The following is a 25,141-nucleotide window of genomic DNA, read 5'->3' on the forward strand; positions in this document are numbered from 1 at the left end:
GATATTAGACAATCAAGATAGGGACAATGATGGTTAACCATGTCCCATGTGCATCCCTTTTCATTAGAGAGGTGGGTGTGGGCAACGCCCACACGAGTTACAAGGCAAAAAAACAAAAAAAAATGCCGCTACCAAATGTGATGGTGGTAACGGGAAGTAACGCGAAAACATTTAACACGTAATAACAGGAGGGAGAGCCGGTGTTCACTAGCGTTATCACGCGTTATGAGGCATAATAACGGGAGTGGGCAAAGAGTAGTCTTACACATTATCCAAATTAACAAACCGATGCATATTTTCAATTAATAATTGACTTATATTCAAACATCATACACATATTTACTACACATTTGTGCACACTATACATTAATACCCATCTTAGTATATTTCATTTAAATTTAAGATAGTTTTATTTTGAGAATGAAAAGAAAACGAACAACAAACCACTAACGACCAACCAAAACCACCATGCGCAGTCAAGGTTCCATGGTGACATCACTAGTAACACCAGTGTAAGATTTAATAGCGCATTTAGATGCACGCCCCTCTTCAGTCACTACATACTTTAAGAAATCCAAGTGATTAAAAGGATTGAATATCAAACAATTTTCATCATCTTCGATTAATTTATCTGGCACCTCCACTGTTGCCCTCATAAACGAAAATAACCCTAACGAATACCTAACCACTTCTTTCTCTCTCATTCTCATTGCCACTTGATGTAATGGTGCATACACTCTTCCGTTGCTCCACGCCTGTTTCATACCAAAAAAAATACATATAAAAGATTGAGTTTTTTTAATAATTAATAAAAAAAATACTACATATTTGAAAGATTTAAAAATAAAATCAAAAATAGTATTTACTTTATTCAAAATTTTACCATGAAGGGTTCTCCGGCGACAACTACGAACGTCGATGGGGAAGGCTCATGATGGATCCAGTCTCCGTTTCTCATCTCAACCTCTAATCCTTTAACATCGTTGTCATCTAAAATGGCCAAGAAGCTCTTGTCAGAGTGAGCCGGAAGACCAATTGCACCTTCGCCCTCATTGGGGGACCGATACTTCATGAATCTAGACAGGTATAACGCCGAATCTGTCAATTGATCGCAATGCTTCGATTCCACCCCGTAGCTATCAAATACCATTCTCAACACACGGTTGTGGATTTCGGATAACAATTTCATGTACTCGAATGCAGCTTCACTAAAATTGCCATCAAAATCACCACAAAATTAACCAATTTGAATGAAAATTTTGTACTTAGCATTTAGTGTGTATCGGTTTAAGTTACCAGAAGGCGTTGTTCCCGGAAGGGAAGAGGAGATCGGTGAATTTTCGAGTAGCTTCCAGAGTGGCGCCATCTTCGATGCCGAAGTACTCCCACAGAGGCATGAAGGCGTATTTCCCGTATCCGAATCCGAGGATATCTGAAGTGTTCTTAATCTTCGTTTCGGTAGGGAGACGAAATAAGTCTTTTGAGAGCTCGAAAATGGAGTCGCGCAGAACAGAAGGGATTTTGTTGGTGAAGAGCACGAAACAACCGTAGTCTTCGAGGGCTCGACGGACTGCGTCAGATGTTGGTCGCCAGGCGCCATTGCTGGGGTTTAGGGTTTCTCCGTTGAAGGTAATGACAGGAAGCTTATTCAGTTTGGGAGCCATTGTTCTTTTTACTCTGTCAATAACACACTGGTTATACAAGTGTAAACTTTCTTATACGGAGTATTTGATAAAGTGTTTATGTTTTTTAATGAAAATTTTAACGGATTTATGTTTTTTAATGAAATTTTTAATAAAGATTTAATAAAAAGGTTGAGAAATATAATTTTATATCATATACTAGTAATTTAATATGTGTTTAAAGGGATTTACTCTCTAAAGCAAAATTAGAAAAATCCATTGAAAGATAAAACTGATTTTATTTAATGAAATAAGTGTGAATCCTATCTTGTTTATTGGTGCATGCTTAACTCGTCTCAGGAACAATGTTAAGAGTAAATTGAGGAATATTATAATATTTTGGCATGGATGATTTGAATTTTAAAAATTTATAGTAAGAGTTTTCAAGATTACTATTAGACACTAAAATTTTATACACGACACCGTTAACATGAACGAACAAGACATGAGTTTTCCATTTATGTGTTTTAGAAATTTGTGTTTTGTGTCTATTCGTTTCAACACAAATTTAAAATGTGTGTTTCGTGTCTTATGTGTAGGGATGAGCATATGGATCGGGAAACCGGCTGGAACCGGTACCGGAACCGGAACCGGCACCGGAACCGGAACCCGATGGAACCGGTCGGGCCGGGACCGGTACGTTATTTTTGTGGATTTTTGGAACCGGAAACCGGTGGAAACCGGAACCGATTTAACCGGAACCGGTAGAACCGACAAAAACCGGTAGAACCGGCAAAAACCGGAACCGTATGATGCTATTTTTCAAGGAGCGGTTCCAACATTTGAAGACATGACAAGAACCGGTAGGAACTGGGAACCGGTAGAACCGGAACCGGTAGAACCGCCGGGGCGGTTCGGTTCTTGATTTTGGCCGAAGCCGGTTCCCCGGTCCGGTCCGGTTCGGGCCGGTTCCGGCCGGTTCGGTCCTTTTGCTCATCCCTACTTATGTGTGTCAAACACGAATTACTTGTTTAAATACATCATCTTTAATAAATGAAGTTTTTTTGACACTTGTCAAATTCTCAAGAATTTTGCCACATATAATTTTGTGGGATTTTTAAAACTATTATTTTCCATTTGTCATTTTTTGGGAACTTCTATTTTTTAAAAAATAAAATTCCACAAAATTTTAATGAGTTTATAAGGAAAGAAAATTATTCTATTAATTTGATAATAAAGTCTCATAAATATTATAAAGAATATTTGATTTCTTTTATAAATGTTCCAAAAGATTACATTATATTATATAAAAATATTATTTTATAAAATATTTAATTTTAATTATTGATATTAAATTTTCATTTTTAATAAACCTGTGTAGTACACGGGTCTCACAGATTAATTATATATATATATATATATATATATATATATATATATATATATATATATATATATATATATATATATATATATATATATATAAATTAAATTCGTGTGTATGTGTATATTCATGTAACTCAGTCAAAAATGTGCATATTTGTGCATGTGTCACAAAGATTAATTATGTATTGTGTTCGTGATTAATACCCAAGAAATGGTTTTCAATTCGTATTGTGTTCATGTTTGCTAAATCTGTGTCTGAAACGTATAAATGACACGCAGAGTATATTAATACCCAAGAAATGTTTTCCAATTCGTATTGTGTTCATGTTCACTCCTCATATATATCTGTCATTACGTGCATTTAATTTTTTTTAATCATATTTTATTTTACCAACTCAAATACAGAGTATATTTTCTTTTTAAATATTTTTTTATTAATTAATTATTTATGTTAAATATTAAATGACATTTCCGCAGAGTATATTAATACCCAAGAAATGTTTTCCAATTCGTATTGTGTTCATGTTCACTCCTCATATATATCTATCATTACGTGCATTTAATTTTTTTTAATCATATTTTATTTTACCAACTCAAATACAGAGTATATTTTCTTTTTAAATATTTTTTTATTAATTAATTATTTATGTTAAATATTAAATGACATTTCGTTTAGAAAAAATAATTTATAACAATTAAAATATGGATGCTTTGGTTGGTAAGCTTGGAAGTCTATTTTTTTTATGTCAAACCAATAAATAAAAAGGGATATAATAACTATAAATTCATTGGTACAATATACTAAGATATAATATATAAAAAATAGGGTTGAACCAGTAAAATATGAGATTGATCATACTTTTACAAAACACAAGACAAGCTGTTAAAATGAGGAGTTCTGTTATTAAAAATAAACAAAATTTTATAAACATAAGACAAATAAGAAAATGATTACTAAAATTCAGAAGTAAAGACAAATTTTTGATTCCAAATTCTATTCAAATACTGTGTTATTTGATGTAATATAACATCAATTTACATTTGTTATTTGATGTAATATAACATCAATTTACATTTCATCTAGATTCACAGCCAAAACACTAATAAACTCTAGTATTTTATATAATTGCTAAAGACATTTTTATTCAAAACATGATTTTCAAGTAAAATCACATCTAATTAATCCAATCTAAACAAGTTCTTAAACTAGATCACTAGATGGCTTTATAATTCATGCAATTATTACCAATAACACTTAATATTCATCATAAGTTCGGAAATGTAAAAGTGTTTGACCCTTGACTACACTTATTTTGATTCATCCATAACAAAATAAATATTTTTGTTATTTCCAAATTACAAAACATGTACGAATCTCATAATTTGAGTAACAACAATAATATAAACCCTAATTTTATTGATCAAGTGACAAGAGAGTTTAAATTAAGCATATAACTAAGATCAAATAAAAGATCACTAGATAAAACACAAATCAACTGAACATAACAATCCAAACAACAAATATCTTAAAATTTAGGAATCGGAAATGAAAGTAAAGTTAGTCACACATGACTAACTTAGAACACAAGTTCACAAACTTCAAATCATAATTAAACTTACAAATCTAAAGGTAAAGTGTTTATGAAGTACCAATTGATGATAAGTTCTCTCAAAATAGCCTTCTTCAAGTCTCTAGTCGAAGTTCTGTTCAAAATGTAGGCCTTCGGATGTTTTAACGGAAGTTGGAAAAAAAAACTGTAAAAATCACGTTCCACGCCCATGGAATGAGTGGCCTTGAGAGAACACGTGCGTGGAATGGTAAAAGCACATTTCCATGATAAGTTTTTGATCTAAAGTACATTCCCCAAATTTAAGTGATCTATAAAATACACGCTCGCGGAATGATTTTGCTTTGCGAAAACACATGCGTGGAATCACTTCTTGTTGTAAAGTCCCAAAGGCAGTGAAAAAAATTTCATTTTAAATTCAATAGTTTCAATCATCAAATTGTTCCAAAACATTCACAAGGTACAATATCAAGATTATCAGAGTAATAATATCCAAAAAGTGTGGAAATCATGAGGGGAGGATGTTGTGCCATCATGCTAGACCCTTCCCTCTTGAATAAGAAGTACCTAAAACCATAAACATAAAATGTAAGAACAGAACTTAGTGAGTTCCCCAAAGTACCACATATGAACATACAACTAGGCCTAGCCTTGGGGTGTATTTTAACCCGATCATATGATTATGGGTCCCACCCTGGGGTGTATTTCAACCCGATCATACAAACAAGTATATATCACATAGCAGCTAGTATTTTACATAACCGAATAATAGGTCGACATTGGTGCCTTTGACCCATGGATACAGTGAAGAGACTCAACTCGCAAACAGATGAGAAACTGAAACAACACGTTGCTCCATAATCGACTCTACTAGTCACCAACGTCCAAGAGGTGAGCTTAGCTGAAGAAATGATGCTTGCTATATAACCACATCACCAAAAGTTTCATTCTCCTCCTAAAGTCACCAAAAAGCACCAAGAATGATCTCACAACTTCAATAGAGGCTAGGGTTAGGGTTTCTGAGGTTGGGAGGGAGATTCAGGCCGAAACACTAGCCTTAATGTTCCTTATATAGGGTCCAAGACCTGAGATTAGGGTTTTCACTTGAAACACCTGCCACGTCGTGGTGCCCCATGACCATGTAGTGGTGGCTCATTTAAATCCCCCAATCCAAAACTGAAATGCCATGTCATGGTGATGCTCCACCACGTCGTGGCCACCCTTTTTAAATAAAATACAGGAAAGTTGATTCATACCTGGACCGAATGTTACAAATATCCCCCACTTGAATTAGAGTTCGTTCTTAAAGTCCTTATCTACAAATAGCTCAGGGTAGTGCTCTCGTATTTCTGCCTCATGCTCCCAAGTCCATTTGGAACCTTTATGATTCTGCAATTGGACCTTAACCAAGGATACCATCTTATTGCGCATGACCTTCGTATTCCTATCCAAGATTGCCACTGGTCTCTCGACATAATTTCGTCGATCATCAAACTGAATATCATCGAAAGGAAAAACCATCGAATCATCAACTACACACTTCCAAAGCTGAGAAACATGGAAGGTGTTGTGAATTTGGATGAGCTCATTAGCAAAATTGTAACGACCCCAAAATCAAGTATAAAAATTTCATGTTTTTAATATAGTGAAAACATAGATATCATTTATTCCAAACATCTAAAACATCGTTAATTAAAACATTTATCAGAGTTCATCCCAAAATCATTCAATGCGGAAAACATGGGTGTGTGCACTGCGATCAATCCGGGCTTTTCCTTTCCAAACTGATGATACCTGAAACAATAACCAAAACTATAAGCATTAAGCTTAGTGAGTTCCCCAAAGCATATTCCACACAATCTATATAACCACATAATCCATATCAGCTATAACAGCTACATAAACCATATCAATCACACAAGCATATAAGGATGTTGTGGAAACCCTCCAAGGTCTTACTCCGGGTGCCATAGGAACCCCCTCATGGTCTTAGCCCACTGCCATGGGAAACCCCATAATGTCTTCACTAACTACCATACAAACCATACATACAAACATATGAGCTAAACATGCAAACATATGAGGATGCCCTGGAAACCCTCCAAGGTCTTACATCGGGTGCCACTGGAACCCCCACGTGGTCTTAGCCCACTTTCATGGGAACCCCCACATGGTCTTAGCCTAGAAAGCCATGGGAACCCCCACATGGTATTATATCTAACTGCATCGGAAACTCCATGGGGTCTTCCATGCAAGTATCACAAAGAAAACTAGCACACCAAATACTACACAATCAACTAGCATACCACATATCTAACTACTTGTCATGGGAACCCTCTCACGGACTTCACATAAATACATAATGTATCAATAGAAAATCCACAGAAATCATCACAACTAGATAAATGGGCTGGCCTTGGTGTCTTAGACACATTGGTATGGTGAGAAAGACTCACCTCGAATGCAGAAGCTTCCCGAATGACATCCTTAGCTGCTACCCCGTCGACTTCCCAAGCTATCAATACCAATTCATATTCCCAATTAGTAATTGGGTTCCATACTATAATCCTTAATCCATTTCATGGGGTAGAATAACCATTCTACCCCTAGCCCAGCATGATCCAACATTGAGGCCCAAGCCCCAAAACAAATCCTAACACTATAATGTCCATAATATGTCGATGGGCCTAACTCGAGAAGGCCCAATGCCAAAAGGCCTTGAATACTGAATGGTCAATCCTAGTCAACTCCTGGTCAAAGTCAACGTCAACAGTCAATGTTGACCTTAACTCGTCGAGTGCATCCAACAACTCGTCGAGTCACTTGAGTAACTCGTTAACTCGCAGAGTTACCTGTGTTACTCGTCGAGTTCCTTAATGTCCAGAAGACTGCAAACTCATGCAGACCAAAACTCTAATCCTCCATTACATTCATCCATAATCTCGAGAACGGGTAAACCCTACCCAAATTGTCGAGTCGATTAAGGGACTCAACGTGTTCCTTCAGTACTGTTTGTGTTCAGTCCTTTCTTGTGGGATCCAAGTTCCCAAACTTCAGATCCACCCACTAGGGTTGAGATACCACGTAAAGTTGCTAACTTTACATCCATGCAAGGAATTAAAGGCTAAAAACACATAATCAAGGCTTGTCAAGGGACTTGGAGCATGAAGGAGGGCCAAGACTTGATAAAGTTGGCAACTGTAAGTCCCCAAAGGCCTTGAGATGTCCAAATCTAAAGCCTTATCTTCATATCATGCTCCAAACCAAGAATGGTATCAAACTAGGCTGATAATGGCCATAAACTTTCGTAGAAGGAGATCTAAGCAATGGAAGGTCAAGGTTTTGACTTTATACCTTAAAATGGTTGCCACACTAGAGGAAATCCCAGATCTACTCTCTTCCACTTGATCTAACCTCTTCAAGCTTCAAGTTCCTTCCAAAAGAGCACCAAGAATCACTTTACAAGCTCACATACACACCAAATGGGAGATGAGGCACGATTTAGGGTTTCTTTGGACAAACGGGGGTGATAAGGGAGGCTACAAGTGAGGCTTAAGGCCTTTAAATAGTGTATAAACCCTATAAATTAGGGTTTCCCCTTTTCAGCTCCTACTCGTCGAGTTGGTGCCTTCTAACTCGTCGAGTTGGTCCTTCATCCCGTGTCCAATATGATTTCTACTCGATGAGTTGGAGCTCCCCAACTCATCGAGTCCCATCCTAAAACTCTAGAAATGTTGAAAACTGACCAATACATAAACCAAGCATTACAAATCTCCCACACTTGAACTAGTCTTCGCCCTCGAAGTCTGCTGATGCAAAAGTCTGGGTAATGCTTCCTATGTAATCTTTCCCGATGCACTCCTTGCCATATCAGAGCCAAATCCTGACTGAATCACTGTACCTGGCCTTCAACCCTACTTCCTGTATCAGGTGTCACTCCTTTAGAGTGAAGCCTTGAGAGCACTTCGACCATGATGAAGCTTGAGCATCCAACTCTTACCAATAAACGACAACCCATTCTGAACCCAACGAATACCAACACCCGATATCCCGAGGGACACAACCATCACCCCGATCATTCCATGACCGTTCAATAAGGCAACAAGACTCAACCACACCAGGTTCTCTCTGATAATGATTATCTCGGCGTTACCAACTGACTGGATTCACTTACCATAACCGAGTGTCGAACGCATATATTCAGAATACTGGAATAGTGTCTGGTTGTTGATCCGACTAGCAACCTCACACTCACCACTCATGGCTCTATCAATCTTTCTGACACATCCAATCATCATGACCTGACAACCTGTCGCCACTGAATCCACTGCAAACGTGTGCGATACCTGAATAATGGTAGTCTTACCTCATTCCCGGTATCCTTCAATCTTTCGTTTCGTGATTCCAACATGTTGTGGCTTTATTACAGATAGAACCAACTCGAAACACATCACAATGGCTTAAGCTACCATCAAACCAAACTCATTCATTACCATAGAATCCTGCATTTGATGTCCTGGGCATATAGATGCTTCAAAATCTCATCTTACTGAAACAAAATCATGTACTGCACACTCGCAAACTCCAACTCGGGATCTTTCCCAAAACGAATCGATACTCCGCTCCTACCTCGAGATCCACGAATCTGCATTTTCATAATGTACCATAACTTCTGACATACCTTACTTGACCGATTAATAAATACCTTTAGTCGATCCCCGACTATCAGTCTCGCACCCGGTCCCACCACTAGGTTCCCAAGAGATCAAATATCAGGACTACCCAACCGTAGCCCTACTACAACACACACTACTCATCCATATGATGTTGCAACTCAAGATCCAACCCTTGGCTCAACAGTCTCTACCGGTTCCATCCTAAATTCCCATAACCATCCGGGCTCGTCCACGGATAGCTGATCGAATAATCCTTCAGGTCCTGATTCTAATTAAGTTACGGCCTACCCACAACCTTGCGAACTTGCCTTCCCCGGCCTAAATCATCTGATTGAATCCGTGAATGCTACGACTACACCCGCAGACTTATAACACTTCCCACATTATCTGACAACCTTGTGAATTCTATGGCTACACCCACAGACTTACAACACTTCCAATTCTATCCGACAACCGTGTGAATGCTACGTCTACACCCGCGGACTTACAACACTTCCAACACTATCCGACAATCGGCTCCCATGATCTTTCTGCTAATTTACCAATCTGAACATATCTTAATGTTGCGCACTCACGCGGTCTAACCTCCCAACTAGACTCAAGTACTGACTGGAACCCAACCTGGTTCCCTCCCTAAAAGCTTGCTATCTGTCGACAAGAAGACGCAATCCAGATGCTGGGGAGTTTCCCGAACTCCCTACCTGTAGAATGCTACATTCAGACAACCACTACGGCCGCCTTCTCTTCTCCGATGGGGATGTGAAATGCATCCTAGTTTCACCCTTTCTTCTGTCCTGGATACTTGGATGACACTCCCCCAATTAAGTTCAACTATGTCCGCTTGGCACATGAAAATTGAAGGATTTTCAATCCTTCTTTCATTCCAATGATCAATCTGCTGACGACCGGTGCCTACCAAACTAGTGCACCATAAGTAACCCTTCCCAAAACAACACAACTCCTAAAAACCAGCTAACGCCTCTTGAATCCGAACCACATCAATGACTCTAGATGCTTAAAAATGATATCAGGCTCAGATCTCGGAGTCCGAAGGACGGATAGTCCAACCAAAACTTCAGCAACAACTCTATTTTCCCTCGGCAATCCTGAATGCTCTTCCAAGCACAAAATACTAAGGCTACTGAAACCTAGTCATAATTCTTTTGTGCAAGCCCTTGAACTAACCCCGACTACTCTCAAGATGACATTCGAGTATTGTGAATCTGCTGTATATAAGGAGACAATCTCGTGCTACTCCACCAAAGATCTAGAGTATACAGATGGCATATAACTCTTCTTGAATATATATATATATATATATATATATATATATATATATATATATATATATATATATATATATATATATAACTCAACCACAACAGTGATAATGACCCAAAAATATGCTTACTCATGTTGATGCAAGATATTAGCAAACAAATACCGGTAAAGCTGGAAGGAAGGCAAAAGTACATACCCCGCACCCTCGCCTGTTGGAGTTCCGATCTCTCCTGTCTGATTCTATGAAGTGTGGCTCCTCTCTGCTGGGGCTCCTACTCTACCCTCTCGTCCGTTGGTGATTCTCAAAATAACCGGAGCGGGTGAACTCATTGCTCCTCCCTGATCATCAGACAGTCGACCTCCAAGTATCACACCTAATTACAATGAAAATATAACGGGCTTGCCCCCTGTGGGCAATCCCTGCTGACATGACCAACCCTGCAACACCTGTAGCAAACCAGACCCCTGAATAGATTCCAATAAAGACTCAGAACAATAATGGTACACATGGGACCCGCTCCACGAGATACGTCCATCTGAAGATTTCTCAAGGATTCCTCGGCATGATGAATGGGATCAGACAACCCTTGCTCACTCAGACAATAGCAGAGAACCGACACTAGATCTAACCTATCACAGTTCCAAAGCGATGAAAATTCCCGATATCCATCGGAAATGGCAGAAGATAGCATCTCCGCAAACATCTGTAGGAATCCTGACCTCCTCCTCCTGTGTTACCTCGACCACACTGAGGACATGGTGTAACACTTCCTTCCGATCCCAATCACAATCCAAACCCTTGGAACGAACCTCTATCATGCAGTTTCCACAAGCGTTGCACTGAAACTAACCGGTTGGCCTCTCAAAAGCTGATCCAAACTTCGTAGGTCTCCGCCCGAGATCCTCCACTAAATTTACCTGACCTGAACCTCTCTCATCGAGGTACTCCCAATCAATTTTCCGCCCTCGGCTCGGGGATCCATATCATTCAGGGTCTCGCACCTCGACACACTCACCAGCTCAATCGTCACCGCTGAACTACAATAGCTGGAGCAACCTCTGCTCTAAACCAGCTACAAACTACTCCCAAGACATAGTCTCCAATCCCAAAGCGCAATAAATCACACAATCAATCTTTGCCGCATGATCCAAGAGATCGAAGGCGAACTCGAAATCCTGGCAGTCCTTCTACTAACTGGCTCACCAGCAGAGTCGAGACCAAACTCTAGTCCTTCCTTATGCGTGCCCATCCTCTACCCGCAAGGAAAATATCCTCATGATCGGAGCATAATCAAGAGTTCCTTTCCCCCAAGCTTCTCAGATTCTCCAAGACTCTCACCGATTCGAGTATGGATCATGTGCTTTCAGTAGTACGGGCCCAATACTACCTTCCACACCTACCCATACTTTCCCCAGCAATCCTCTCAAATCCTATAAGTCACTTACTCCACTGGTATACTAAATGTTTGCTAAAAAGCAACACGATATCTACCGTAGCACCTCCTAGGCTCCCCTAGGTTCCCAACCTCATCGAACCGCCCCACTAAACTCACTGGAGCATATCCTAGGCTTTCCTAGGTTCCTAACCTCACCCTACCCTCAGCTGTTGAAGGATTCCCAATAATGTCAACTAGTTACCTCATGAATATAGCCACATGCAACAAAGATCAGATAATTCTTCGAGTAAAAGTCTTAACCCTAGAACGGTTGGACTCATACAACAACTGTGTAATATGGTCAAGTCCATCACTCTGAGATTATCCAGCCTGTGCCACATGTGACTTAGCATATTCACTTAGTAGCTAACTCACATTAATAAGAGTCCTACAAAGCACAAAGCAAGCGGCATTTAGGTAACGGTAAATCTAACCAGCGTACACTAGACAAGTCAGTCTATCCACACGTACAATCCGCGAGAAGGTAACACCTATCACTAATCTCATCCTAGGCTCTCCCTAAGGTACTCTCCAACCAGTCAAACTATCAACAGACATTTAGTCCTTGTACCACTACCCATATTATCTACCTCCACCCATCCTCACTGTTGGCTGCCTTATGCATGCAAATTGTACACAAAGCAGGAAACAAGCCAAACCAGTCATTCTAAGGCTATAAGATCCTAACCATATATAATTTTTAAAACATACACTTAGTAGTTATCAATACCGATAATCAACAAACATTTAGTCCTTGTACCACTACCCATATTATCTACCTCCACCCATCCTCACTGTTGGCTGCCTTATGCATGCAAATTGTACACAAAGCAGGAAACAAGCCAAACCAGTCATTCTAAGGCTATAAGATCCTAACCATATATAATTTTTAAAACATACACTTAGTAGTTATCAATACCGATAATCATTCTCATTCTAGCATGGCATCCAGTATCCCCAAGGCTACAAGCATCACATATCATGCCAATCTATTGCTGACTACTTATCACTAGTATGCAAGTCTACCAGCTCATACAACATATAAATTCATCTCCCTTAGCCCTAAATAGCATGCGATACTCAGATTTGAAAATCAAATCATAACAGATAGCATATGTGGGTATTCTGCGGTGAGCTTACTTGAGCTCGGCTGATTGCATGCACCACACCCTTTCTTGTCTTAGAAAACTCTTTCCATGAAAACTTTTTTCTTTGAAGACTTTACAGATCCTCAGTTTGAGTTCAGACACACCCGAAAGTATGTCTGAGTCCTTCAAACCAAGGCACTGATACCAACTTGTAACGAACCCAAAATCAAGGGTAAAAATTTCTTGTTTTTAATATAGTCAAAACATAGATATCATTTATTCCAAACATCCAAAACATCATTAGTTAAAACATTTATCAGAGTTCATCCCAAAATCATACAATGCGGAAAACATGGGTGTGTGCACTGTAATCAATACGGGCTCCTCCTTTCAAAACCGATGATACCTGAAACAATAACCAATACTATAAGCACGAAGCTTAGTGAGCTCCCCAGAGCATACCCCACACAATCCATATAACCACATAATCCATATCAGTTATAACAACTACATAAACCATATCAATTACATAAGCATATAAGGATGCCGTGGAAACCTTCCAAGGTCTTACTTCGGGTGCCATAGGAACCCCCTCATGGTCTTAGCCCACTGCCTTGGGAACCCCCACATGGTCTTCACTAACTACCATACAAACCATACATACAAACATATGAGCTAAACATGAAAACATATGAGGATGCCCGAGAAACCCTCCAAGGTCTTACATCGGGTGCCACTGGAACCCCCACGTGGTCTTAGCTCACTGCCATGGGAACCACCTCATGGTCTTAGCCTGGAAATCCATGGGAACCCCTACATGGTCTTATATCCAACTGCATCGGGAACCCCCAGGGTCTTCCATGCAAGTATCACAAAGACAACTAGCACTCCAAATACTACACAATCAACTAGCATACCACATATATAACTACTTGCCATGGGAACCCCCACATGGTCTTCAAATAAATACATAATGTATTAATATCACATCCGCAACAATCATCACAACTAGATAAATGGGCAGGCCTTGGTGACTTAGACCTATTGGTATGGTGAAAAGACTCACCTCGAATGAAGAAGCTCCCCGAATGACATCCTTAGTTGTTGCCCCGCCGACTTCCCGAGCTATCAATACCAATCGATATTCCCAATTAGCAATTGGGTTCCATACTATAATCCTTAATCCATTTCATGGGATAGAATAACCATTCTACCCCTAGCCCAGCATGATCCAAAACTGAGGCCCAAGTCCCAAAACAAAGCCCAACACTATGATGTCCATAATCCGTCAACGGGCCTAACCCAAGAAGGCCCAATACCTAAAAGGCCTTGAATATTGAATGGTCAGTCCTAATCAACTCCTGGTCAAAGTCACATTCAATAGTCAAGGTCAACAGTCAATGTTGAAATCAACTCGTCGAGTCAATCCAGCAACTCGTCGAGTCACCTGAGTAACTCTTTAACTCGTAGAGTTACCTATGTAATTCATCGAGTTCCTTAATGTTCTAAAGACTGTAAAGTCATGCAGACCAAAACTCTAATCCTCCATTGCACTCATCCATAATCTCGAAAACGGGTAAACCCTACCCGACTCGTCAAGTCGATTAAGGGACTCGACGAATTGCTTTAGTCCTTTTTGTGTTAAATCCTTTCCATGCAAGGCATTACAGGCTATAAACACTTAATCAAGGCTTATCAAGGGATTTGGAGCATCAAGGAGGACCAAGACTTGATAAAGTTGGCAACTTTAATTCCGCAAAGGCCCTGAGATGTCCAGATCTAAAGCCTTATCTTCATATCATGCTCCAAACCAAGAATGGTACCAAACTAGGCTGATAATGGCCATTAACTCTCATATAGGGAGATCTAAGCAATAGAAGGTCAAGGTTTCAACTTTATACCTTAAAATGGTTGCCACACTAGAGGAAATCCCGGATCTACTACCTTCCACTTGATCCAACCTCTTCAAGCTTCAAGTTCCTTCCAAAGGAGCACCAATAATCACTTTACAAGCTCACATACACACCAAATGGGAGATGAGGCATGATTTAAGGTTTCTATGGGCAAAGGAGGTGATAAGGGAGGCTTCAAGTGAGGCTTAAGGCCTTTAAATATGGTACAAACCCTGAAAATTAGGGTTTCCCTTTTCAGCTCCTACTCGTCCAGTTGGCACCTTCCAACTTGTCGAGTAGGTCCTTCATCCCGCGTCCAATATGATTTCTATTCGACGAGTTGGAGCTCCACAACTCGTCGAGTCCCAGCCCAAAACTCTAAAATGTTGAAAACTTACAAATACCTAAACCAAGTGTTACAAATCTCTCCCACTTGAACTAGACTTCACCCTCAAAGTCTGTTGATGCAAAAGTCTGGGTAATGCTTCCTCTGCAATCTTTCCGGATGCACTCCTTGCCCTATCAGGGCCAAATCCTGACTGACTCACTATACCTGGACTTCAACCCTGCTTCCTGTATCGGGTGTCACTCCTTTGGAGTGAAGCCTTGAGAGCACTTCGACCATGATGAAGCTTGAGCATCCAACCCTTACCAATAAACGGCAACCCATTCTGAACCCAACGAATACCGACACCCGACATCCCGAGGGACACAACTGTCACCACGATCATTCGATGACCGTTCAATAAGGCAACAAGACTCAACCACACCAGACTCTCTTTGATTATGATTATCTCGGTGTTACCAACCGACTGGATTCACTTATCATAACCGGGTGTCGAACACCTATATTTGGAATACTGGATTCATGTCCGGTTGCTGAGCCGACTATTAACCTCACACTCGCCCCAAAAGAGACCTTGTCTAGAGATAACTGTCCTAGATATAACTCCACTCATGGCTCCGTCAATCTTTCTAGCACATCCAATCATCATGACCTGACAACCTGTCGCCACTGAATCCAATGCAAACGTGTGCGATACCTGAATAACGGTAGTCTTACCTCATTCCCAATATCCTTCAATCTTCCATTTCCTGATTCCAACATGTCGTGGCTCTATTACTAATAGAACCAGCCCGAAACACATTACAATGGCTTAAGCTACCATCGAACCAAACTCATTCATTACCCTGGAATCCTGCATTTGATGTCCTGGGCATATAGATGCTTCCAAATCTCATCTTACTGAAACAAAATCCTTTACTGCACACTCGCGAACTCTGATTCAGGATCTTTCCCAAAACGAATCGATATTTCGCTCCTACCTCAAGATCCACGAATCTGCATTTGCATAATGCACCTTAACTTCTGACATCCCTTACTTGACCGATTAATAAATACCCATAGCCGATCCCCAACTACCAGTCTCGCACTCGGTCCCACCACCAGGTTCCCGAGATTTCAAATATTAGGACTGCCCAACCGTAGTCATACTGCAAAACACACTACTCATCCACATGATCCTGCAACTCATGATCCAACCCTTGGCTCAATAGTCTCTACCGGTTCCATCCTAAATTCCCATAACCATCCGGGCTTGCCCACAAATAACTGATCGAACAATCCTTTCGCTCCTGATTCTAATTAAGTAGCGGCCTACCCACAACCTTGCGATATGGCCTTCCCTAGCCTAAATCATCTGAATGAATCTGTGAATGCTACGGCTACAGCCACATACTTACAACACTTCCCACACTCTCCGACAACCTTGTGAATGCTACGGCTTTACCCGCAGACTTACAACATTTACAATACTATTTGACTACCTTGTGAATGCTACGGCTACACCCGCAGACTTACAACACTTCCAACACTATCCGGCAACTGGCGCCCATGATCCTACTGCTAATTCCCACTTCCATATGGGAATGGGTAACAGTTGCATCTTGTCATGAGTCTCTGATGTTCGGCCTTGACTTTCCTGCAAGTCAAGCACCGCTCAACAAACCATGAAATTTCCTTCTTCATACATGGCCAACAATAACTCAAATTTAGATCTCGATACATATGTGTGTCCCGCAGAGGGATTGAGAACTTTAAATTATGTGCCTCCTCCAGAACGGTCTGTCTCACCCCACCAGTAGTCGGAACCCAAAATCTACCACACTAAGTATACAACCCTCGACTATCTCTAACAAATAAAGGAATTTGATATATGTCTCACTTGGATTTCGAATTCTCCTTTTTCGATCCCTTCACCTGACCCTTTTTGATAAAATCCAACAAAGGTGAAGTAACAACCATCCTCAAGGAAATATCGCTGATAGGAGCACCTACTGTCTTGCAGCTTAAGGCATCGACCACCAAATTAGCCTTCCCAGGGTGGTACGGAATCTTGCTATTATATTCCTTAACTACATCCAACCACCTCCTCTTCCACATATTTAAATTTGACGGATCCATCAAGTACCTCAAACTGTTGTGGTCAGTGTAAATAATACACCTAACCTCATACGAATAGTGACTCCAAATCTTGAGGGCAAATACCACAACCCGCAACTCCAAATCATGTGTAGAATAATTTGCATCATGAGGCTTCAACTGCCTGAAAAAGTAAGCAATCGCATGACCCCTCTAAGTATTTTGAGATGGTAAAGTCAAATGTTTGATTATACATCAAGTACTTGAATAACCAAACGCCAAATGCATCAAATTTGTGGTTCCTTGATGCATGATGGGGTAATCACATTTGGATGGCATTGTAGGATCTATCGGAAAAAGGAAGCTAAGCATCAAAAGCTAAGCCTAGTCATTGAAATGGACGAATATCACATGTATCAATGATTGAGGATTTCAAGCTTGTGCTTAGTAATGGAGTTAATATAAATCTAGTTATTTGCTACTACTCTTTGGAGAAGTCTAGAAAACAAAACTTCATTTTATGCGTTGTGTAAACATCAATATCAATTTCATTTGACCCTGGAAAATTGATACTCTAGCTTATAAAGATGGTTGTTTTATGTTTAAAACATCTTATTACAATTGGCATTCATGAAATTTTATTTTGTGTTTTTGTTAATAGAAATGATGACTAGAACATTGATTTCTCTAATAAGTTAGATATGATTGCTCTTGTGGCATAATCACCTTGACCACATAAGTAAGAATCGCATCACCAAGCTCCAATTGGATCGGACATGGAATCATTTGGCCTTGACTGGGATGATGTATGCGATTGTTATGTATTGGTAAGACGAATTAGTCACCATTCACATGGACATGTAATGTAGACAAGGGTTGTTGGATCTTATACACACTAATGTATGTAGACCCATCAGATCGACCATAAGGGACGACACATACTACTATCTCATGTTTATTGATAGTTTTAGTAAGATGTGATTATGTTTATATGATTAAGCATAAGTATAACACTTTGAAAAGGTTTCAAATAACATCAGAACAATGTAGGTACGGATTGGTCCTGAATATAAACGATTTCCAATCTGAAAGGAAAGGAAAATGCCTTAGTATTGAGTTCAATGACCTTCATATATATTGTGGAATGGTTTCCATAATGGGCTTCTCCAAGGAAACCATAATGTTGCCAAAAGGAGAATCAAATGTTATATGGTTTGATCTATGATGAATCGTGCTTCACTACCAATTATGTTTGGGGAATATATATTTAAATTGTATATCATTTTTTAGCCTTGTAACCAATTGAGTTGGTTGAAAACACCTCATGAAATGTGAGCTTGGAAAGTTTCCTCACATTCAGGTCTAGTGTTGTGAGGTCTTTAATTACACTAGAAACCAATGCCCAACTTGAGTTGAGATTTTAGAAGTGCTACATTGCCGAGTATTCACTAAAGACTTTTGATATATCTGATGCTTATAGCTCGAAAAGAATGTTCCTTGATAGGAAGAATATATCCATATCAAGAATTCAATGGGAGTCATATTGACCTTGAAGAAATTCAAGATATGACCGACAATTAACCTATATTTGGCACTAGCTCTCAACTTGAGGTTGGAATACCAGTTGAGTTAAATGACATTTCCTTACCTCTTCGCAAGATATAGTAGAGTTAGAACACCTCCCAAGTTCTATGAGTTTCATCTAACTATGTAAGGAAATATGTTTATTAGTGATAAAACATTAATAAATTTGGATAAGCCTAATAGCTACTAGGAACCAATGGTGGGTCCTATGGTTTCCATTAGAAGAGTCTAAGGATATCAAAATTCATTCCATGAAGGATAACTTAGTATAGGATTGATTGATCCTAAACCTAGTCTTATGGCAGTGGGGTTGCAATTTGATCTCCAATGTGAAGACTAACATGGATATTAATTTATACACATTCAAAACTAGTTTTGTGGAAAAGAATTTTACTCAGACTCATGAAAATGATTATGAGGAAACATTCTGACCGGTAGCTGAGAAAGGTCTATTTGGTTATTTGTTACCATTGTTACCTTTTTTGATATAAGATATGGTAAAGTGGATGTATTAACGACTTTCCATAACAGTAAACTTTTGAGAGGTGTATGACACACCCTGAAAGGATTTAAACAAACAAAGTATCCAAAAAAGGTGTATAATCTTGAAAAATATATTCATAGATTTAGATAAGTCAAAGAGTGTTGTTTAAAAGGATTCAGTCAAAGCACAATGTGTTGAAAGGTTTCAACATGGAAAATTCCAAATGGATTGTTCAAATGCTTCATATCAAGGAGTTGACTGAATCTCGAACGTCTTCTGTACTAGTCATGAAAATGATAGGATGAGTCGAGTCCCATATGCTTCGAATATCGGATCAATCATGTATGGTATGAATTATGCTTATTCTGATGTCATAGATGTTTTGAGCATCCTAAGATTGTATCTGAAAATTGGCTTGACAGAATCGTTAGAAAACTATCAAGAATATTCTGAGGAATTGAAAGATACCAAGGACTTGTTTCTTGTGGACAGTAGAGAACATGATTAAGAAAATCTGTTTAATACGAATTTAGAGATGAATCTGAGTCGTAGTCTAAATGGACATTCATTTTAAATTGTAGTTCAATAATATGAAACGTTTAAAGTAGGAGATGGTGGTAGACTCAACAATATGAGTCGAATTACTTTAGTGAAACTAAAGCATCCAAGGAGAGTACGTAGACTAGAAAACTTCATAGTTGTCCTTGGAGTTTGTTTTGAGTAACAAAATTCCATTAGAAATATTTTGTGAAAGTGTAATCATGTTGACTAAGGATTCTTAAGATCACAAAAGGTCAATGTATAGAAGGAGGAAAATCCACTACATCCATGAAAATTTAAATGATGGATATCTAGTTATGAAGTGAATATGTTTTTAATGATTCTTTCACAATAGTGAAGACGAAAGGAAAACATGATACGCATGCTAAGAGCATTGGTATGAGAAATATTGACAAGTATAGTTGCTAAGTTGATTACCCAAAACATTTATGAAATATATAAATATGTAATTGTTATGGTGAATAAATAATGGGGATGCAAGTTCCTTAATCAAAACCAATTAACAAGAAAGATAAAGAACAATGGTTTATCACACAGGTTTTCAATAGAAAGCTCTCATAAAGAGAACGAGCACATAGCTAGGGTTCGTGAATCAAAAAATGACACAAACCCTTGATACATGGTTTTATAATAAATCAAGATTTTGAGAATCCCTACAATTCAAGGACTTCATCTAATCTGCGTAAATTATATTATATATCCAATATCTCCATGAAATTAGATTTTCTAACTAACTATGCATATAACATAATTACAAAAGATTACATAATAATGTTGGGAGTACATTATAGAGTAGAATGCACGCTGGCGCTAGTCAGACACTATGTAAGGTCACACCTTATGATTTGATGATTTAAACACTTTATTCGCTGACTACCAGAATGAGCGCCAACGCTTAAAGATCTTATCAGCATCAGCGTGAAGATAATTATCTTATGTAATATTTGTATATTACCCAGTTGTACAAATATGTATAAAATAGATATATGATCCCTAATATTGGTGATAAGGAGAAAATATTTACTTAGAATAGCTATACATCCCTTAGTTTGTTGGATGTTTGTTATGTAATTGTATATAATCAACATTAAGGTGAAACCCTAATGTAAGTCTTGGTGGTTGTCTTTTTGACCTTCGTTCTCTTGGTGAGAACACCCGTTTCTTGGTGAAAGACATATTTGTGATTATTGTGTTCTTTATTTTTCTGTTTGACCTATGTTTAGTTAGTTTGTTCTTTGTTAATTATACTTGAAGTGTATCTTATCGATACAAACCTTCACACTAGCACTGATGTGATCAGCATGACTTGGTTTTTACTTCATCGGATTTTAAGGATCGACTTTACACCCCCCCCCCAAAAAAAAATTGATGATGTTAAAACATAAACACTTCTTCATAAGAACGAATGTATAACTCATCAACATCTTCTTGCGCTTCTGGCTTGACCTAGAAGTAATCAGAAATTTCCAGTTCTTTCTTCTCTTGTTCAACTCTAGTGAGATCGGGAAATGATGGCTCTTTTTGAGTTATGTATGGTTCGTACACACAATCCTTAGGTGAATTATATGCTCATTGGGTGCCTTAGCAACATCAATAGAGCGCTGGAAATACATACGCGGAGATTCATCCATGTAGAAAATGCCATGCTCAAGTTAATGAATGAGTACATGTTTTGAACAGGATCAACACCACCAGAAAAGCCTTGTTAATAACTTTGGTGCCATACGGAAGAAGAAATATGACGTTGTTAGGAGTCCTTTTGTTGGGCACTGAAGCAGATGTTGAGGATGAAGAAGGTTAGAGGAAGCCTTTGGTATAAGGTCAATACTTTTAACGTTTGTGATAACTCTCCCTAATATAAACCTCAGCTCCTTAGCATATTTACCTTTCTGTTTGTTAACCAACTCTAAATGTTGCAGCCACTCACTGTACCTAAATTTTACCAAATCCTTGGAAAACAACACTTCAATATATTGGCCTGCATCTTGACCTTTATCACCATACTATGTGATGTACACTGTAAGCACTTTTTCATCTTTTGGCTTAATGAATCTTACTTTGATAATTGGATCATAATCCTTCTCCTTGTAAGTACATCTAAATAAATTCTCTGTTAAATTCTGGTAATTATGCTTTCTAGAACCTTACTCTCTTTAGACATTAATGAATTGACTTATTCAGTCACTCATTTTTTTTTCAGACAATGTGTCAGTGGCAATCAATTTTTCTTGGAACTTCTTGGAATCTTTTCTGGGAAATATCTGATTTGCTATCTGTTTGTTGTGTTGCCTGGAAAAATCCCTAACCTCTTCGAAAGGTACTTCCCTTAATTTTTCCATTTCATTCACTGTAAGATGTGTGCATTTATTTTTGGAAGGGACAACAACAGTAGTAGCTTTGGCCATTTTATTTCCTGCTCAATGGAAGATTATCTTCATCAGATTCAATGTCACTGGCTCCCATTGAGGAGCCTGATCCTCCGCCTGAGGGATTTGTTCCCCCTCAACATCAGCATGAGAATCTGGAAACATTATCTAAAGTGGCTTTCCATAAATGACAAGTCCATGAAATAGACTTTATCATCAATATCCGAGCAATCACGAATGTACTCAACAATTACATAAGTATCAACCTCAGTGTGAGAATTGGAAAGATTCTCCTCCTTTTTGGCATCATCAACTTGAGAGTGAGTCTGAAGAGTGAGTGCAAGAGTCTGGTTATGTGGAGATTGGGAAGATAAAGGTGGCATATTAGATTGTGGTGGACCAGAAGGAAATAGAGGATGATTGATGGAGGTGTTCCCACCTGATGGAGGAGACCTGGTAAAATCAGGTGGTTGATGGACATCATTTGGTGGTGATTGATACCCATCATCCTCAACTTTAGTATTAACATCTGAAAGAATACACTTGATATCAACAACATCACTTTCTATCATAGCCAATCACCGACTCATGTTGGAAGTTAGTTGAACTAGAGAATCCAAGGTAGGGAGGAGTTTCACCTGGAAGTCTTTGAACAAGTCAAAGGGAAAGATTGTTTTTGATTGCTTCCCCTGAAAAGTTGCTTGAGTGGGAAGAACTTGTAGAGTAGGAGAACATTTTGTTGTTTAAATAGGGTGAGTGGGAGCACACTGCATTTGTTGAGTTTGTGGAGTTCAAAGTAGTGAAGTTCAAACACGATGGGGAGAAGATATTGGAGAAGGTATACGAGCTGGAGGAGTATTACCTCTTGAATGTGGAGGAGTTTCAGAAACATGATCAATGTCATCCAAAAAAATACGTTGTAGAGAAGGCGTTTCAGAATTATCTTCTTCTTCTTCTTTATACGGGGATGGAGGATACTGAAAATGAATGTGCATATTAGGACATATGGATTCAGCCTTATTGTAATTATGAAAGAAAACTTAAGCTTATTGACCATGATTAACAAGGATGATTTCATTATCTTCTCTATTTTACTCATACTCACTGCCAACATCAATATTCTTGTTTGCAACGTCAACGTCTTCATTTGTCTTAGTGTCAGCTTGTTGATCTTCATTCGCTTGTGGTTCTGGCATTTGGTTCTCATCTACCTTTTTTCATCCTTAGAAGGGACTTATGAAGCAACATATGGCAATCTCTCACACTCATATGGGGCATCAATCCACTTATGTATTCCCATTGTGATGTTCCAAACGTCTTGACGATCATGGTTGAACAATTTTGAAAAAAGTGAAAAAAGGAACCCAATCTGCAACTTGTTCACCATTGTACTCGGTACCAATATACTGAGGAGTAAATGCAAACCATAGGGGATAAGGAACATGAGAGGATCACTTATTTCCCTTGATTTTTTCAACATATTGGTCAAAAATAAGCTGAGTAAAGTCCAGTTGCTTGTTCTTGATGAATGAGAAAAGAATACACTGTTCAAAAGCATTCAATTGATCAAGACTCCTTGGTTTGTGAGTGAGACACTTTCCAAGGACACCAGTGAGAAAGTTCCATATAGTGAGAAGATGCAGACAATTAACATTATAGTTTTCTTGTTTCTCAAAATCATAATCCAACTTGTTAAGAACAACATAACATTCCTCCATAGGAGAAGAGGAAAGTGCTCATCTAGAATTGAAAGGCGTAAGGCCCTTCAAAAATCAATCGTCACAGAAATAATATGTTCCCCATATCCAAGTTTACCAATGATTACTTCAGTATGATAGTAGGTAGCGGTATAGTATAACTCACACATGTGTTGTCAGCGAAAAGGATCAATAAAACCAACAAGAGCATAGCGAATCGAACATGCGGCTAGATAGGACACAAAAGCTTCAATTTCCTTATCTTGAAACTTTTTAGGGATTTCATTTAAGAATGTCACATTGTTAGACATGATGACAATAGGAGTGTTTGGAGTTGTAATTGCCCTGATAGCATTTGGTGTAAGAGCATAAGTGTAGAGAATAGAAGGAGGAGCCATGAAGATTGTGATTAGGGTTCTTTAGAGGGAAACAAATGAAACAATTTTGAGAATAATGAGAGCATAAAATTTTAGTGAGGATATTGATCCTCCTTTAGAACCTCAAAAAACATCATTGAAATCTAATCATAGGAAAGAGAAAATTCCACCTCAAATCTCACAATTCCTAAACAATGATGCTTATCCTTAAATTTTAAAAAGTTACCATTTCAGGCAGTCTTCTGAGATAACAAAAATTTTACCAATGGCAATCTAACAAATAAGAAGCTTCTAGTGAGTAAAGGTCTTCAGTGACAAGACAATATGATGAATACTAGTGTCTATTTTATGCAACGGAACAATGAAGAAAATTGTTGGATGTCTCAATCACACTATAGTTTAACAATGTGAATCATAAAAATGGAATTTTTAACTCATCAACAGGGTGAGGTTTAACTTCCAACATCATTGAGTTAAGGAGATGAAACACTTTAGCCTTATTATAAATTTTCATAAAAGGACCAGGAAATCTCATGTTGAAGATATGAACAGTTTCATATAATTAGTGTGAGTGAGTGACTCAATGACATCTCAGTAGTTGACCTAGCTAATGAGATACTTAAAGAGATTTTGACACATTCAACAGAATGCTTCTAGGGACCTTTTTAAGTGACAAAGTTTCAGTCTCGAATCAAGGGTTC

At 38.6% G+C, this 25,141-nt stretch overlaps 1 protein-coding gene across 1 annotated transcript; it reads right to left on the minus strand.

Annotated features, from left to right (window-relative positions):
* Positions 1-362: 362 nt before the first annotated feature.
* Positions 363-1,770, minus strand: LOC111910245 (deoxypodophyllotoxin synthase). The gene is made up of 3 exons (XM_023906049.3): positions 1,297-1,770; positions 884-1,208; positions 363-755 (listed from the first exon to the last, which is right to left on the minus strand). The coding sequence occupies exons 1-3, from the start codon at positions 1,662-1,664 to the stop codon at positions 477-479; spliced, it is 972 nt and encodes a 323-aa protein (XP_023761817.1). The 5' UTR covers positions 1,665-1,770; the 3' UTR covers positions 363-476.
* Positions 1,771-25,141: the final 23,371 nt, after the last annotated feature.

Source organism: Lactuca sativa, chromosome 5 (assembly GCF_002870075.4).
Source record: "Lactuca sativa cultivar Salinas chromosome 5, Lsat_Salinas_v11, whole genome shotgun sequence".
In the NCBI taxonomy this organism is placed as follows: Eukaryota; Viridiplantae; Streptophyta; class Magnoliopsida; order Asterales; family Asteraceae; genus Lactuca; species Lactuca sativa.

Bases quoted from the DNA above. Each gene is read 5' to 3' on its own strand.
- LOC111910245 (XM_023906049.3), bottom strand. From the start codon at position 1,664: ATGGCTCCCAAACTGAATAAGCTTCCTGTCATTACCTTCAACGGAGAA. The intron at 1,209-1,296 runs GTAACTTAAACC...TGGCAATTTTAG, and splicing joins TCCGGGAACAACGCCTTCTG to TGAAGCTGCATTCGAGTACA. The intron at 756-883 runs GTAAAATTTTGA...GGTATGAAACAG, and splicing joins TCGCCGGAGAACCCTTCATG to GCGTGGAGCAACGGAAGAGT.